Consider the following 17,680-nt stretch of genomic DNA (forward strand, 5'->3'; position numbering starts at 1 on the left):
ACCATAAAGACTAAATGTAAATCCCAGGTTAATGAATGAGAAAATCCCTGTGGTGTCATTAAATCTTCTCCAGAGACAATTCAGTCTGCCCAATGAATAAATGTTTAATGCAGAGCCATGTCAGATGGTGCCATCGATTGTAAGAGAAAGGCTGTTGGTTTAACGAGGATCCTGTCAGCTCGAGGATCCTATCAGCTCAAGTTAACAGCCTCACAGTGCCAACAACTGTTTGGTGTTGCCTCGGGGAATGAATCCCAGTGAAGAGAATCAGAGATGTTCACGTGGGCATGGAAACGTTTCCTAGATTTTAGGAATTATTGACAATACCATCCATACTATCATCATTACCATCTAATCTCTCTCTGTATTTAGAATTGTAATGCCATGAGGGTTCCTGCAGTGTCTTAATCACTCTCTCATTATCAGAAATTAGAGCTCCTTGGAACACATTCTTTGAAGTCATCAACAATTGTATTTATAGCCACATACATGTCCCTACAGTTTTAACCAAGAAATAGATTAGTGAGTATTTTTGAGCTGAATATTTACAGACACTGTAGCAATTATGGTTGAGTTCCACCTTGTATTGGGTTTGCATGGCCAAGTTTTGGTAGTGGAGACAGGATGGGGCTACAGGGTTGTCTTCCGTGAGAAGCTGCCAGAAGCTGCCCTCCATGTCCAAAATGGGCACCTGGCATCCAGCCAGGGTGAACTCACCATGCACCTTTAGTTCAGAGAGTTCTACCATCTGAAATAATCCTATATGCTCACCTGTAACACTGTAAAATTAAAACAAATGTATATACAGGAATTTGCTTCTACAATACTTTTAGCTTGCTTATATTTCTGCTACTGCTGCTGCCATTGTTAGTGTGTCTCTGTCTATTTGAATGACCTGAAAATACCATTTTTCCTCTCTCTGGGGAATTACTTAGACTTTAAAAACCAATCCGTAGTCATCCCAATACAAAGGTAAAACCAAAAATAATAGGTGATAATTTTTTTCACCTTTCTTATACCAGGAGTGAAAATAGAGCTTTTTTTCCTTGCTGTTGTTTAGATTTTTTTGCTTTGAATTTCTAAATGTTTTGCATTAATTACCATAAATTTGACATTTTTAGAAGAAATTTATTTGCAAAATGAAAACTAGATTTTTTCATTGAAAATGTCAAAGATCCTATTTTAAAGTTTCTTGAAATAGACAATAAAGATGGAAAATTGAAAGATTCAATTTTGACAAACTGACATGAAACAAAATAGAAACAAAAATAAATTGTACTTGAGAAACTCCTTACCAGTTTCAGTTCTAGACTTGTCCTATCATGAACCAATTAAAAGTTCCTCTAGGTGCAAACACATATGGGTGTCCTGGAAATCCCTTTGATAACTCTTTTTTTCCCAAGCAAAAGGTAGCTGAGCTTTGATCCCAGCCTACAAATTACCTAAAGGCATGGGAAGGATGTGAGAGTGCAGGGGTACTTTGTCCACCATGAACTGTGCCATCAAAATTTGTCAACAGGAATCAACAGCAATTTTTATGTGTACAGTTGTCTGCTTTGATGTTTTTGAGGAACTCTTTGAAGTAATTTACAGAAATAAAGGGAATTAATTTTAGTGAGCAAGTGAATTTTAGTTGAGAATTTTCACTGTAAATTTATTTTCATTGTCCACGCTTTGGGTTCACAGCCTGCTGGCCAAAAGAATCCCATCCCAACCCATACTGGCCCGCTACAGAAAAACTCTCAGCCAGCAGATAAATCTATGCGTATGTCCACCACTGTAAACTACTGAATAAGGAAAGGAAGGAGTTTTTTTAAGAGCTTGTAGCAATATAGTTGCTATTTAAAACATCAATGTGTCTATAGGAAAGGGATTTGGAATATATAAAAGAAAATTAAGTACCACTAGGTAAGCAGAGGTGCTATTTTTCATTAATAGAGCATGTGCAAAGAGGTAGGGCTCACCTGAAAGCAATTTCTAGCAAGACAGGGGCTGTGGAACACATTCCTACTGGCAGCTTATTTTTCCATTGTTTTTTTTCAACACATCCCTGGTGTGACCTGGCAGACTCCAGCCTCTTGGCCATAAATGCTGCTGTTCACTGCTTGGCTGGACAGTGCTGTCATTCCAGTGCTCCTGTTTTGTCCTGAAAGTATTTGAACACAGTTTGGTCCAAAGGAATAGACCATAAAAAGGTCAGCAGTGGAGCTGCCCGTTAAGTTTGAATTAACCACCCTTTTCACTGGCCTCTCCCAGTTTATCTCATGATTGTTTCATGCTATGGAGATCTGGCTGAGTCCTCTTTCGGCACTGTAATGACCTGGAAAACTCAACACTAGGCTTACTCTGGAAAGTATTATCAGTGCTTTTTTTCACTGAGCCTGGCATGACACCAAGCCTGACTGCAGTAACAAAGGGCCATTATATAAATAGAGACTAATTCACATTATAGTTCTCACTGGAAATAAATTGATCATGAGTTTATCTCCACAGTTGGAGTGATCCATGTGTTTCCAAGTGATAAGTGATACCCAGGTGAATGTCGTCCTTGCATAGTTGGTGGCACCAGGGGAGGGAACCAGCCTCCCCCCAGCCCAAAACCATTTCCCTTTGTCCTATCACTGTAGGCTCTACTAAAAAGTCTCTTCACATCTTTCTTATAAGCCCCTTTTTGACACCAGGATCTGAGATCTCCCCAGAGCTTTCTCCAGGCTGAACAAACCCAACAATCTCAGCCTGTCTTCGTAAGACATGTGTTCCAGCCCTCTGATCACTTCTTGTGGCTCTCCCTTTCAACTCACTATAACAGGTCCTGTGCTGGGAACCCCAGAGCTAGATAGAGTAATCCAGATGGGATCTCACCAGAGCAGAGCAGAGGGGAAGAACCACCTCCCTTAGCCTGCTGGACACACTGCTTTTGATACAGCCCAGGATATAATTGGCTTTCTGGCCTGTGAGCACCAATTGCTCCTCTGGTACCTTAAGTATTTCTCCTCAGGGCTCCTCTCAATCCCTTCATCCCCTTGTCTGTATTGAGTTTGCTGTGACACAGGTGCAGGACCCTGTACTTGGTCTTGTTGAACTTTGTGAAGGAGATTTAAGAACCAGACAATCTTTCATGCCACTTTCAGTTCCATTCAAAGCAAAATTTCCTAGTTGGCCTAAAGACAAAGTAGGAACTGCAGGACAATGTAACCCATGCAGGACAGCACAATTAATCCTGGACGTTAACACTGTGATTTCTCCAGCCTTTGCAGGAGTCAACTGTTGGTATGCAAGGGAGGAGGAGGTGATGAAGGAAAAAATGTCTTCACCATGGTGGGAGGTTGCAGGGATGGCCGTTCTCAGCATTCAAGGGTACAGGAACACTCATGACCTTTTCTGAAGTCGATCCTCCAGCCCTTTCTTCAAACACTGTGAGGGAGTTTTCATTTCCAGACCACTCAGCAACAAGCCTGATAAAGTCTGCCAAGACAAATATTTATTTTGAGGCATCAGAATGCAAATTCCCCACCCAAGTTTCTCATACACATCTTGCACAGAAAGCTTACCCTAACTAAACAAACCTGTTACGCACAAAGGCAGGGTAGACTGTGTTAGAGTACCAGGGAGTTTTCCTATCGACCTGGTCAGCCTGAGCCTGCCAGCAGACCTGCTTACTAGTAAGACACAAGTAGGTAAAGATTCTTTTTCAGATCACTGGCACCTAAAATGCCTGCAGTTATGCTCCATAAACCACCTTCATTTTTTTCTTCTGTTCTCTGTGATGGATGAAACACTGCCCAACAGCTGGCTTCAAATTCAAGAAGCACAGTGGAGGTCCTGCATTCAAATTTGTCTCAAGCTATTTTTTTTTTCATGGCTTAAATGTTCCTGAATGCTTTTTTTTTACCTAGGCAGTGTTGAAATGATTAATTTGGTTTGCTTAGGGTGAGAATTTTAATAAATTGAGAGCAATGTAACAACTCCCTTGTCCAGCTTTGATGCTGTGACCCTGTTTTACAGTGGCAGTCAAACAGATTTATGCCTCTCAGCATGATCAGGGATGGGCAGAGGAGTTACAGACCATTTTCTCCCTCATTAATGGCAGCTGAGACTTGAGTCTGCCTTTCTGAGTCTGTGAGCACACAGGTCAGCAGCACCTATGTCATCCCAGTGAGGATGTAACATGAGACAGGAGAAAGGAGTCAGTTAGCTCTGAGAAACAAAACACAATCTTATTTTAATTAAACATAGAATCATGGAATGGTTTGGGTTGGAAGAGACCTTAAAGATCTAGTTCCATCTCCCCTCTGCCATGGGCAGGGATACTTTCCACTAGACCAGGCTACTCAGGATTCATATTAAACCTGCCGTGAACACACTTCCACAGATTAGGAATTATATGCAATCCACAATGCAATTAAGTGATGGATGGATGGATGGATGGATGGGTGGGTGGATGGATGGATGGATGGATGGATGGATGGATGGATGGATGGACGGACGGATGGATAGACGGATGGAAAAGGGCAAAGGGAAGTGGCAGCTTGTACTTTTCCAAAATTGTATCCTGTGGTGGCTTTTGGTGTCTGAGAATGATAGGGCTCACCTTTGCCTGTCAGAGCTGTGGTGTCTTACCAAGAACAGGCTGAAGTACCAGAGGCTGTGCTGGGGCACAGGCAGCACCCCCTCACATCTACAGCCCTCATGTGGCCTTTGATGCTTGGTGAGACTGTTCTGCAGGAGCTGAAGAAAGTGGACCAGAGGTCTCACAGGATGTCCCAGCATCATCTGGTTAAGGGTCACACTCCCAGCCTGTGTTTAACTCTGACTGGCAGCCAGGCTGTCATGTAATTCACACTCCGTCTCATGTAGCAAAAGCCTGTTGCTTTCAGAGGTCTCTGGTGAGGTGTCAGACCAATGAAGTGTTTCTTTCTAAATGTCAACCAGCGCTGGCCAGTGGGAGATAGCTAGGGATGAGCCAGGGTACGGCAGGCAAGCCTGTGGTTTGAAGTGAAACAGTCCCCTTCATTGTTCCTCTCCAGGCTTAAGCACAGGCCTGGAATGGAAATTCATGTGTATTTTTCCAGGGACATGGTTTTTGTTGCCCTAGAATGACATGTTCTAAGACTGTTCTGGGCCTCTGTGGGTACAGTAAGGCAAGATTTAACCTTCCATCTTTTCCCAGGCCAGGGCTTTGAGACCAAGAGTTGCTCAAGTAGTTACTCACAAGGAGTGTGGACAGGAAGAAAGTCCCAAAACAGCAGAAAAGGTGCTTGGGGACACACTGTTGGTGTTGCCAAAAGGGTTTATAACAATATAGTTGTCAGTGGTTCAGCAGAGAAACTAATTTATCTCTGGTGCTTTTACAGGGCAGGAATCTGAGCTGTGCTTCTGAAAATGGGTACTGGCAGTTCTGCCACCGAGACCCTTCTAGCACAGCACAGTCTCTTGAGGTCAAATTGCAGCAAATCTTGGACTTATTCTTTAAAGTATAGAGCTTCCAGCTGTAAAATACTGTTGGATGTAGAGGAGTTGTGTAATGGACACCATCAGTCATGAGAGAGCTGCAGTAGGTCAGGTTGTCCTTTCCCAGATTCCGACAGGGCAGGTGGATATGTGATATTAAGTCTAAAGGACTTTGAGACTTTTGAACAATTCCAGCTGTGAATGGAACACTGGCAATATCTCTGTACAGGGATGCTGCTCCCCATTTCCTTTGTGCTGTTATGCCTGACATGCTGTGTCAAAAATCATGACAACCTCAAAGTAGAGAGTGCATTTCAAACCAAGGTTTTAATGTGAGTTATAGACCAGAAAATCTGGATCCTGAACCATCAGCACCTAACATGACCTAATGAAGATCTCCTTAACGTGGTGCTGGTACAAAGCACCTTTCTGCTAGGCAAGTCATCAAAAATGTGCACTGGGACATTTACAATGTGGGGGTGTGAGTAGTAGTGCGGTGACTTTTTTCTCAATGTTTTTTCATTATTATTTTCTACATACTTTTTGTTTAAAGGTCCATCTTTTAAAAGAAATTTTAAAAAATTAACCATTATGCTAGTATTATGTGGCTGATCACACAGATCTTTTGTAATCCTCAAATGCCCTACCCCTGCACCCCATAAGGGGTCCCATGCCCCAAAGCAGCATTACATCTCAGTCCTAAAGGTAGCACAAACTTACCTGGGTGAGTTTCACACCTGAGACTGAGGCTGTGCAGGACCAACCCTGGGAGGGACCTAGGCAGGATGTCCCTTCTTCTGAGTCCTTATTTCATGTTTCCACCTGCCTGTGTACCCCTGGGGTCCTTTGGGCTGGTGCAGACTCTTATGAGTTGATGGCTCCTAGGATGGGCCTGGGAGCAGCTGGAGTAGGGTATTACATAGGCTTCCCATTCTGCTAGTTTCTTTTTGTGCTCCTTTGTGGGTGTGCAGATGAGCTTTTGTCACATAACCTGACAAGTGCAGTGAGAATACATTGCATTTGTAGGTGGATTTGTGAAAAAAATATTTCCTGAAGTTGTTAAGAATTTCTTTATATTAGTTCATTGAACCAATGTGTTTTTATATTTGTCAGTTAATTGCCAGATTGGCAAGAGACCAGGGACATTCTTCAGATTGTGAGTTTACACTGCAAATAAAATCTACCTTGGAGGAAAAAAATAGAAGGAAAAAAATATTCTCTCTGATCCTTCTTTCTAAAATGTGAGAAGACAACAAAGGCAAACAATCACTCTGGATTGATTTTATAATGTAAAATGTAGACAAAAGATTAACCTCTGCACTCATTTATGACCATTTAATCAGAATGGACCCACTTTTATGCTCTGGGCAGAGCTTGGAGGAACCTGCCCCTTCCTCTGAACCTCTCTTCTGTTCTTCCTGGAATGCCAACCTTTAGCATTTTGCCTGCATTGCACATCACTGGGTGTTACCAACATAAATCAGCTGTCCCAGGGTGTATAAAGGTGTCTTAGACAGGGACAATGTTTGAAGGGGGAGGAGTGAGAAGGTAGCAGGCAAAATCCAGACCAGAAATAAGACCTTAAGCACCCAATCACTTAAGGTAGCTTAACCTGCTGCTTGCATGAGCTAAGCTGGGATCTCTGCCCACAGGCACAGCTGTAGGCATGCAGTATTAAGCTGTGTTTATCTCTCAGGGGACTGTAGCTGGGAGAGGGCTGGGAACTAAATCTCTGTATCTGAAGTCCCCAGGAATTGTTTCTGGGTCTCTAAGGTCAAAATAGCCTGTTCACAGATGTACTGCCAAGGTCATGCTGAGGTATGTTGATTCGGACCATGGCTGGTATCATGCTACTTACTTGTAGCTTAATTTAACTACACCATAAGTAGTATCCAGAGGTAGTACATTTCCAAAAGCTGGGGTTGGCAACCTTGCATGGTTTCCCAGAGCAGTCCCTGTCCTTCTCACTTCCCAGCACCTTGGTGAATCTGATGGAAACACTTCTGCAAAGATTTATGAATGGTATGTGAGCAGAGGGAGATGCAGGGGCAGTCAGGGATGTGGTGGAAGATGCTGTAAAAAGTAGTGATGTCTCAATTGGGCCTTACATCTGTTGTAAGACAGGAAAAAAAGGACCTGGTCCAAGTCACTGTGAACTTGAAGAAAGCATTTTCCATTCATTTCAGTCTTCCTTTTCCTCAGGCCTTAAATCACATATGTAGCCCTCAGAGCCTTTCTGTGAGGTTATATATGTATATATATATTTCTATTTCTGTCACAAGGATCTTCAGGAAACATGAACATTCATAGAAAACTGTAAATAGCAAGAATTAAAACAGAGCACTGGGTGTTTATATCCACATGGGAAAAGGGACTTGGGAGTTCTGGTTTCTCACCTTCCCATCACATGCTATAAAAGACAGTTTGTAGACATTGCACTCCACTGTGTAAACACTGGTTTGGGTGGTTTTTTTCTTTTTCAAATTGTAAATACAAGTTTAACTTTAGCTGAGTGCAATAGATAAATAAATAAACCGAGTGAAATAAGTGCTTTTTTTTGAGGCCAGAACTGTTTTATGAACAATACTCTATTTATAGCTTTTCCAAAAAAGGCTGGATAAACCCCCTCCGTCCTCCTCTTAAAAATATAACAGAAGAGCAGGAGTTGTATTCACAAATACTGACTTGGTCTAGTGCTGACAGCAGTGGGGGTTCGACCCATCAACATCATAGCACTTGAATTATCTACTCTATAAATGGAGAATCAATTTACTTCTGGGATTTGGCATATTTTGGGCAGTGTTAGAAGCTGTGTTTTTGTTAGACTAACAACTACATCCGGGGTAATAAAGCAATGTGTTTGGGACCACCCAGCTGGTGTGCATGGGGGCTGTTCTTCTAAGCTCCATTTCTAAGTCACCAAGGCAGTGGCAGCATCCCCATTGCTCTCTAGATGCAGCTCCTGAATTTTACCAGGGAATTATTCAGAAGATTTCTGATTAGTTCAAAAACTTCCCTCTAATACATTAAAGTGTGTGCAGGATGGTTCCCTCGTGCTGTGTGATTTACTGGGCAAGGATAAAGCTTTTTTGTTACTCAGCCTGAGCCCTTGAGCTCCTATAAATGCAGTCAGAGGGGCCAGACTTAAAATAAATCTTGAGGCATTTGGCAAACAGCAGCTAATTGAAGGGCACATATTGCCCATCATGTGTGAGGAGAAAGGTGGAGCAAAGGCTTTAGACCGTGGTCTGAGGCTTCTGTCTTCAGATTTGGCTTTATGGGACTTGTTAAATATTTCCACACTAAAATCCAAGTCCATGCTGCCTCCAAGATGCTGTGTCAAACCCCTTGTGTGCTGGTTTAAAGGTAAACAGGCAGGAGAAACGAACCCAACACAAATGAGATTATAAGTCAGAGTTACAATTTAATAACAATATTAAATGCAATGGCATAAAGAGAAATTGGGTTTAATGCACAAAACCCAGAAGTATAACCCAGCACCCTGGGGCACAAACACAATGGTGTTTGTTAGCTCCTTTGCTGAGCCCCACATGGTTCCCCCTGAGTCCAAAGTAAAAAGAAAGGAGAAACCTGTTGGTGCAGATGGCGGTCACAGTCTGGCCAAGGTTCTGGTCCTCCTCTGGATCCAATGAATGATCCTCAAGTCCCAAAACCCCCAAGATTATATCCCCTCAGGTCCAGGTGGGACCACGCAGTACCTCTCCCAGGGCAGGGAATTACATATTGGGTGATCTCATTCTGTGAGTCTTAGGGTATTCAGAATCATTGATGATCCATTAGCAGACATGACACCTCAGGCTGGGTGTGGAGGTGCTAATGACTTCCTGGAGGGGAGTTGTCACAGCTCACAGCCTGAGGGGTCGGGTGTGCCCTGGGCAGCTACTGCAAATGGTCCATTGTTAACAGTTCATGGGAAATGAATAGAGAGTGTAGAATACATAACTTTGATCACACCCACACAGTGATAAACTGGTCCCACCTGCTGAACTAGGACACCTTGGAAAAGTGATTTGGCCTGGGGCAGCTCCTCTCAGATCCTCAGGAGAGGAGCCAGCAGCAAAGTTGGGGATGCTTACCAGCTGCACTTCCCCCACATCTGGATAAGCATCACATTTGAGGGATGCAATGAGGGGGATCCTGCATTAATGTGGTGCACAGAATGGGTTAAAATGATGGGGTTTAAAGTTGCATTTTTGGTCCTTGCTGGCCTGAAGCTTGCAGCTGAGCTGTGAATGAGACTTCTCTTGCTAGGCTTTCACTTGTTCATAGTCTGACACAGTTGCTTCTCCGATTTTTTTTCTATCTTTTTTAAAAAAGAACAAGGCCCCAAAAGAATGTTATTTAAGCCATGGCACTTTGGGGACCTTTTGCAAAATTTCCAAAGTTAGAAAAAAACCTGTTTTTCTTCCCACAAAACAACAACACTGATAGAGGAAGGGATTCATTTATTGTGTTTTAAAACCTTGTATAAATCAGTGCCGCCAGGCCCAGAACACCAGGAAGGGAAAAGAGAGTGGCTCAGGGTTCCTCTGTATACTCAAGGCAGCTCCATACCTCTGCCTAGGCTGGGGTATCACGGGAACTTTCTGAGATCACAGGCTGCCCTCATCTACCCTTCCTGGGCAGGAAAAATAGCAATAATCCGTATGAAACAAAGGCTATTTATACTTTGATTTTCCCTGTCTGTCACAGAATATGTAAGCTGTTCTTGCCTGGCTTTCTCTGAAGCACAAGTCCAGTCTCGATCCTTAAGAAATCAAGGTGGGTCGGGGGAGCAAGACAAAGGAAGCAACTCATCTTTCTCCCTATTCTGCTTCTCCCTCCTTTGCCCAGTGCTTTTGTTAAGCTGCTCTGAGTTATGAATACTTTGCTGCATAGCTTGTGGCTATCAAGGTCAGCCTGAAGGAAGGTGGCGAGTCACTGCCATTCAAATAGCTACAAACTGTAATTCAAATAAGGCCAGAGTAGAGAGAGGAGGCTGATTCAATACAATGACAGTCAGTGTCCACAGGTGGATGATCTGCCCTCTAAGAAATTTCACCCTGAAGCTTCTGGGTATGCTGGAGCTGCTGTGTTGAGGGCTCTGAGCTGATCAGCAGTTTTGAGATGAGCAGAGAAAAGCAGAGAAAATAGGTTGGGAGGAATGCAAAAACAAAATCTGAAAATTGTTTCTCTTTCTTTTTTTGTTTGTGTGTCTCTAGGTTGCAAACAGTTCTCCATGGCGTAAATGGACTTCAAAGCATGTCTCTCTGATGGAATGTACATCCCCAGATGGTCCAATCTTTCAAGAACTTTCAAGAAAAAGAATAGCCACCATCTTCTTTCTACAATTCTCTTGTTTTAATGTATGGTTTGCTCTCGCACTCAAAACCTGAATTTTAATGCTGATATTTCTCCCCTTCGAATATTCTGGTACCTGGAAAGACAAGGGTCTGTCTTCATTAAGCCCCATCAGAAGAGACTAGCGGCAGGACACAGAGAGGTGGAAGAAACTTCAAGAAAGTGAAAAGTGAAAGAAAATATCCAGCTTTGTCTTCCTTAAGCCCATTTGGGATAGATGAAGCTTCTTCCCTTATGGATGGAGGTAGTGGAGTCAATCTCTTCAGCCTAAGCACGGGTTGGTAACTGAAAGGTGCCTGCTGCACCCTTTCCTTCTTGCCTTACGTTGGATCCTACGTTGTACTTGGTCAGCAGTGGTGACAGAACCTGAGAAAGAAAGATGGTTGTCGTAAGGAGGAGAAATGTGAAAATGTTTACATTTGCCTTTTTGCTCATCACAGTAACATCATTTCTGCTGAACTACACACACCAGGTGACCACGACCACCTGGGATCCCCGACATCTTGTCATGCAGTTTTCAGAGCAAGTTCAAAAACTCTTCAAGTACCCTAGGAGACCTTGCAGCTGTCACACTTGCATTTCAGAGATGGGACATTCCCTCTGGTTCGATCAGAGATTTAATTCAACTATGCAACCTTTCCTGACCTCACAAAATGCCTTTGTCCCGGAAGACAGCTACAGGTGGTGGCTGGTAAGTGGGAGGTGTGGATAAAGCCTGGAGTTTGGGTGACAGTTGCAGTGTCAGGCTTCAAGTGGTGCTGAGCAGATAGCAAGAGGTGGTTTCTGCCAAAAGCATTTGCTGTCTCAGCTGACAAGGAAGGCAGAGGTGGGAGGAGGTGGGTGTTTGTGCCTCTGTTTAGCTCAGAGGGGCTTGGAGTGCATGTCCACTTGCTCCAAGGTAGAAAAGTCCCTGGCAGAGTTAGGTGGTAAATCCAGAACTTGAAATGTCAACATTGCCGTTTTCTCCTTTCACTGCAAAAGACCAGGCTTTGTAAGCTGGCTGTTTTTGTGTCAGATGGGCTTTTTGCCATCCATCAAGGTAGCAAAGCAAACCCATTGTGAAGTGTGTAAATCCCCTGGGACTCTCCCTCCCATAAGATATGTAAATAATCAGCGTGATTAAATGGAAAATTATTATTTCCATGCCTGTGAAAACATCCTCCATCATGGCTGATGATGTAAAACAGATCTGGAAAGTACATGGGTGGCTGTGAGTCTCTGGGAAGGAGCAGCCCTGGCATATCCTTTAGCAGGGTGGTCCAACCTCCCCTGGGAGTCTAATCCAAGTATCATGAAAGCTAGCAGATACCTTGTTCAAAAAGCACAGAAATGAAAAAGGACCATCCTGATGTTTTGGTTATTAAAAGTCTTTTTGTGTTCTCTTGAAACAAGACATCGATTGAATGAGCTACTCTGGCCTGCACTGCCCAGCTGCTAAAGCACAAGTTCTGGCCACAGCAACTCCAGTGAAATAATGCTTTCATTGCACTTGGTTTTTCCCTCTTCAGGAAAAAGTCTCCTGTGCCTTTATCTGAACACACAACAGCCTCCAACTTGGTGTCTTGTGGTGACTACAACCCTTGCTGAAATCAGGGCTTTCAGCTCTTCTATGACCCCCTCGGGGGGCCCCCTCAGACATCCACTATTGCAGTGGGGATGTTTGGGTTTTGGAGGAGATGTGACGGGCTGTAGAAATGAGGCTACATTGGATTTATCACTTCTCATTGCTGGCTGTTGCATTTACTGGTGAAAAAGAAATGCCTCTGAACTCTGACATTTTTAACTCATATAAATTATGTTAGCAGTTTATGATGAAATCATCATTTTTGATATGTCTTATGTACTCCAGCTACTGTATCCTTTCACTTATCCCTTGGTCATGACTCTGATTTGCCATCACTTGTGTTTTTTCTTGTAGCCTCCAGACACTTTTCCTTCTAGTCCCCATGATTCCTAGCTAGGCTTTGTTGAAGCCATGAGAAAGGAAGATGGCAACTTCAGTTCCTCTAGTTCCTTTTGCTAGTTCCTCTTGCCCTGGCTTGAGATTTCACCAAGGATCTGAGCTGATCTAATAACTGGAAGTTTTCAGAGGAGGAATCATACCCCAAACTGAGCTTATTAGATGAGAGGATGAGGTTACTCATGGACACATGAGCTTGCACATTGCCCCAAGCAACGCCATGCTGCATTCTGCATTTGGAACTCACTAATTTAAAAATGAGGTTTAAATGCATTCTGTCTTAAAAAAAAAAAAAAAAAGAAGGAAAAGAGCTTGGGACTCTTAGTACAGAAGTCTAAATTTGTGGTTCCCCTTCTTCTACTGAAACTGAGGGGGGCCGGGGGGGAAGCAGTATCTGAAGAAATCTGAAGAGTTGGACAAGATCTCTGAGGTAGTCGAGTCCAACCTATCACTGGTCACCACCATGTCAACTAAACCATGGCACTGAGTGCCATGTCCACGCATTCCTTCAACACCTCCAGGGACGGTGACTTCACCACCTCTCGGGGTAGCCTGTTCCAATATCTAACCACCCTTTCTGTGAAGAAATTCCATCTAATGGCCAGCCTAAACCTCCCCTGGCACAGTTTTAGACTATGTCTTCACATCCTGTCCCTAGTTGCCTGGGAGAAGACACCAACCCCCACTTGGCTACAACCTCCTCTCAGGCAGTTGTGGAGAATTACAAGGTCAGCCCTGAGCCTCTTCTTCTTCAGGCTAAACACTCTCATCTACCTCGACCACTACTCATAGGACATGTGCTCCTGAACCCTTACCAGCTTCACTGCCCTTCTCTGGGCTCACTCCAGCATTTTAATGTCCTTCTTGAAGTGAAAGGCCCAGAACTGGACACAGTACTCAAAGGCATTAAAAAAAAATCAGCTCAACATGAAACAGATTACTTTGGGGGAGGTCTGTTTCTTTTTCAGTAAAATGAAAAAAACAGTGCCTTTCAGAACAGTTAAAAGTCTCCCCTCTTCTGCCCCAAATAAAAGCTGTTCATTAAATTTCAGAGCTGTCTAACCCTATTTTAGTGTTTTCATTATTTTTATTTTTTTTAAATTCAGATCAAGTTCAAAGGGAATACACCACTTCAGAATACAAAATCAAAGCATTTTTTTTCAGATGTTAAAAATAAATATTTTAGTATTTCTAGATGTTTTTCTATCTTCAACCATGATGTGTGAAATTTTTTGGTGTCCCCCAAAACTGCAGTGTCTATTGGAAGTCAATAACTTACTGAAAATCGTGGCCCTAATCTATGGTAAGTGGAGAAAGTGCCTTGACGCTCTGAAAGATGGTTTTGGATAAACCTAGGCAGGATGTGGCCTCACCTCCTCATTGCAACTGATTTCTAATGCACATGTTGCTTTGGTTAAGCTTTTCCAAGACAGTGAGTGTCATTTTTGCAGTAAGTGACTCCCAGGTGCATCCTGACAGAACTCCCTTTTTACTGTTCATTTTTAAGCTCATCTTCAAAGTGATTCTGAGCTTTTGGCCAGTCTTTAAAAAAACATTGCTCATGGCCATGTTTTACTCTTGTATGCCTTCCCAACTCAGTAATTTGTGACTTTTTATTATATTGTACATAAAGATGAGGCACAAGGACATCTGAGATTGCTCAAACTTCTTTTCAGGGAAAAAATGACTGTGTTCTCTGTCAGGAACTGCCTTTGGACAGTGTGGTGGTTTTGTTGTGCTATAACTGAGACACTGAGATGACAGTGACTGCACTGGAGCTATTTATTACATGGTTGTGATTTTCCTGTCATGAGATGTGCTTGGACTAAACACAGGCAGAGGCCTTGCCAGAGAGCTGCCCATCTAGCAAGCTTGGTCTGTCCTCCGTTGCCCTTCAACCCTGTTGCTATACCTGTGAATGTTATTCATCCAAGTGGTCCCTGCAGCATTAGCATCCCTCCACTATTAGGACAGTGAGGACTGATTTCAGAGGCTAATGACCAGCACTGGAAACAAAGTGACATTTGGGGCCAAAGAATGGGGTGGTTTCACTTGCTTACAGCTCTTCACATGGCTGCCAGGCTGCTTCATGGTTTATTTGGAGAATATATGGTTTAAACTCTTTGGTCTTGGTTGGATGTGGCCATTTGGAAGGAAATATTCCTGCCTGCTGTTAATAAAGTTGTTTGTCTGTACTGGATTTAGTGCTACCACCTGTGAAGGTAGGAAGAAGCAGGGAAGAGAAGGTCCATGCCACCATCCCTGCACTGGCTCATCCTGCTGCACAGGGCAGGGTTGCTCTAGAGAAGCATCTGAAAATGTACCTGGCTGTTTCTATGTTCATAGAAACAAGGGGCATGTTGTCAGAACTGCTCATTGCTTTTCATTTGCTTAAATCTACACAGTTGATAAATTCTCCCTTCTTTACTTTAGTCGGGTGACAAATAATGGCCCAAATTCTCCTCCTGGGTACACTGCTGTAGCTGCTCTGTGCTTTTTGGGACTTAAAGTTGAATTTCAGTCCTCTGCTCTTGGGGAGGATCTGGCCATTAATAACACTCCAGGCTGTAACCATTTTGTTAGAAATTCCTTCCTTTCCCTCTCCCTCCTTCCCTCCCTCCCCTCATCCCTTCCTGTCTCTCCTCTGCTTTCCCTTATCTTATGCTCAGGGACTGTGAGAGTGTCAGTGTTTTGGATGGTGGCACCTGGTGTTACGTGATACATTCCTTCTGTTTATATTTTCTTTCCTACCTCCATAGCTGGTTCACCTGCAAGTTTTCCATTGTTTTACTATGACACAAATGCTGTGGATGTTCTCACTAAATTTAGTAACCCATACATCAGGAAACAGCAAGAATTACATGCTGTAACACAACATAGCATTTATTTATAGTTTTCTTGTTTTGTTCTCGGGGTGAATGCATTGTTCTCGGTGGTCATAAAGTATTAAAAATATGAGATCAGAACATGCTGTTCTAAATTCAAAATAAATGTGTTGAGGTTGATGGATTAAAGGTGTGATAAGTAAATTCAGACTCAGAGTTTCCTGGCAATCTTATCTGTAGCACATTGTTCATAAACCATCATGTTATAACAATTTTTATCTTGAGTCTTATGATATTTGAGAGTTTTGCTGTCTTTTTTTTGGAAGATAGCTCAGTTCTTGGGGCCATGTTATTGGTGTATCTAAAAGAAAATGTTTAAAATCATTATGTTTGTAGGAAAAAATGTAATCTTTGGCTTAAAAATCTGCTAACTAGCTAGTGTACAAAAGGGCATCCTCAACATGCGTGCTGGGAAAGTTATGGAAGCTGCACTTAATTTTAAGACAGCAGCAGAGCTACTTCGCACCTGAGCCATGCATTTTGAATGCTCTTTGTAGAAAATGTGCCTGTGTACTTTGATCACCAGAAGTTTTTTTTTAAACTGGGACACTGTCTGTGACACTTTGAAAGCACTACAGAGGGCTCAGTGCACTGAAGGAAGCACGTAGTTACCAGATCTCTGCAGTAGGTGGTTCCAAATCCAGGCCAGGTCCCAGGATCTGGTCCCGGTACCTGCCACATGCCAGTCCCACCTGCTGTTGCACTGTGTGGTTGGAAGTGTGACATTTAGAGCAGCTTTGGACGTTCTGAAAGAACCTGACCCTGGACTACCTCTTACCCCCACTGGCAGCCCCCATGTATGTCCAGCTAGGCTGGAGCTGCTCCTCCTATGGTGAGGACAGATGGATCTGAAGGTGGTCCAAGCTTGCAAATCTCTCTAAGCACTGCAATGCACTCTCCTGAGCTGCAAGCATCCTGCAACCAGAGACGAGGGCACACACAGCGTGCAGAGGCCTGGTCTCGACACCTTAGGAAGCATAGAGGTGACTGATACCAGCCATGGAAGTCAGAAATCACATGATTTGGCATATGCATATTATTGTGTGTTATTTACATAATATAAGCACATATGCATTCATATTTGAGACTGTAAATTTTTTGATGACACAAATCATGGAATGAAACCCAAACTTGAAAGTCTCTATATTCTTCTCCTTCAACTCTTTGATGCATAGTAATTGCAGAATATTAAATACAACAATAGTAATGCCATATTTTCCAAACTAAGGGAGCATTTTTAAAATTGATGGCTTCCTTTTAACCTCTCCTTCAGGCTGCAAAATGGAGGTTACCTGTATTTGCCCCACCAGACTTACTAGGAAGTGGTTCCTGAGTGTTAATGCCTCCAAACTGCTCCAGCTAGGCAATTAGTAGCTGTGCAAAAGAGATTCTCATGGGGCTTTATTCCCTCTTAAAACTTTTAAAAACAGTTAAAATAAATTAGAAAAAACATAAACCCCAGTATTGCTACACCAGCTTCCCCCAGCTGCCTGGCTGTGTGCTGGCAGTGATGACAGACCCACGCCTATACCTGTCTGCCTTGATCCATGTTCTACCTGTATCCACATCACACCAATTATTATAGGTTAATCTATTCTACTTGAAAATAATTTGGGATTTTGAAACTGAATTTAATACACTGCCAAACTTGGCCATGGGTGCAGGGTGCACAGGCACCAGGAGAGCTTTCCTTTGAGGTTCCTCGGACTCCTATGAGGCCCCAACATAAGAAGGACATGGATCTCTTGGAGCAAGTCCAGGGGAAGACAGGAAGATACTCAGAGGGCTGAAACACCTTTGCTGTAAGGACATTGAGAGAGTTGGGGTTGTTGGACCTGGAGAGGAAAAGGCTCTAGAGAGATCTTATTGCAGCATTTCAATACCTAAAGGGGGCTACAAAAGAGCTGGAGAGAAACTTTCCATAATGGCATGTAGGAATAGGACAAGGGGGAATGGCTTTAACCCAGAAGAGGGCAGGTTTAAGATTAATTATTAGGAAGAAATTTTTCCTTTAAGGGTGGTG

The 17,680-nt window shown here is 43.1% G+C and overlaps 1 protein-coding gene across 4 annotated transcripts in view; it reads left to right on the forward strand.

The window, feature by feature from the left end:
- ST3GAL1 (ST3 beta-galactoside alpha-2,3-sialyltransferase 1) overlaps positions 1–17,680 on the forward strand; it is a 78,750-nt gene that overhangs the window by 41,767 nt on the left and 19,303 nt on the right. For all 4 annotated transcript variants that reach the window (XM_071553802.1, XM_071553805.1, XM_071553804.1 and 1 more), the window contains exon 2: positions 10,674–11,503. In XM_071553802.1, coding sequence (XP_071409903.1) covers positions 11,192–11,503 — 312 coding nt within the window. In that variant the 5' untranslated portion in view covers positions 10,674–11,191. The remainder of the gene's footprint in view (positions 1–10,673; positions 11,504–17,680) is intronic.

Source organism: Pithys albifrons, chromosome 4, assembly GCF_047495875.1.
Source record: "Pithys albifrons albifrons isolate INPA30051 chromosome 4, PitAlb_v1, whole genome shotgun sequence".
Lineage (NCBI taxonomy): Eukaryota > Metazoa > Chordata > Aves > Passeriformes > Thamnophilidae > Pithys > Pithys albifrons.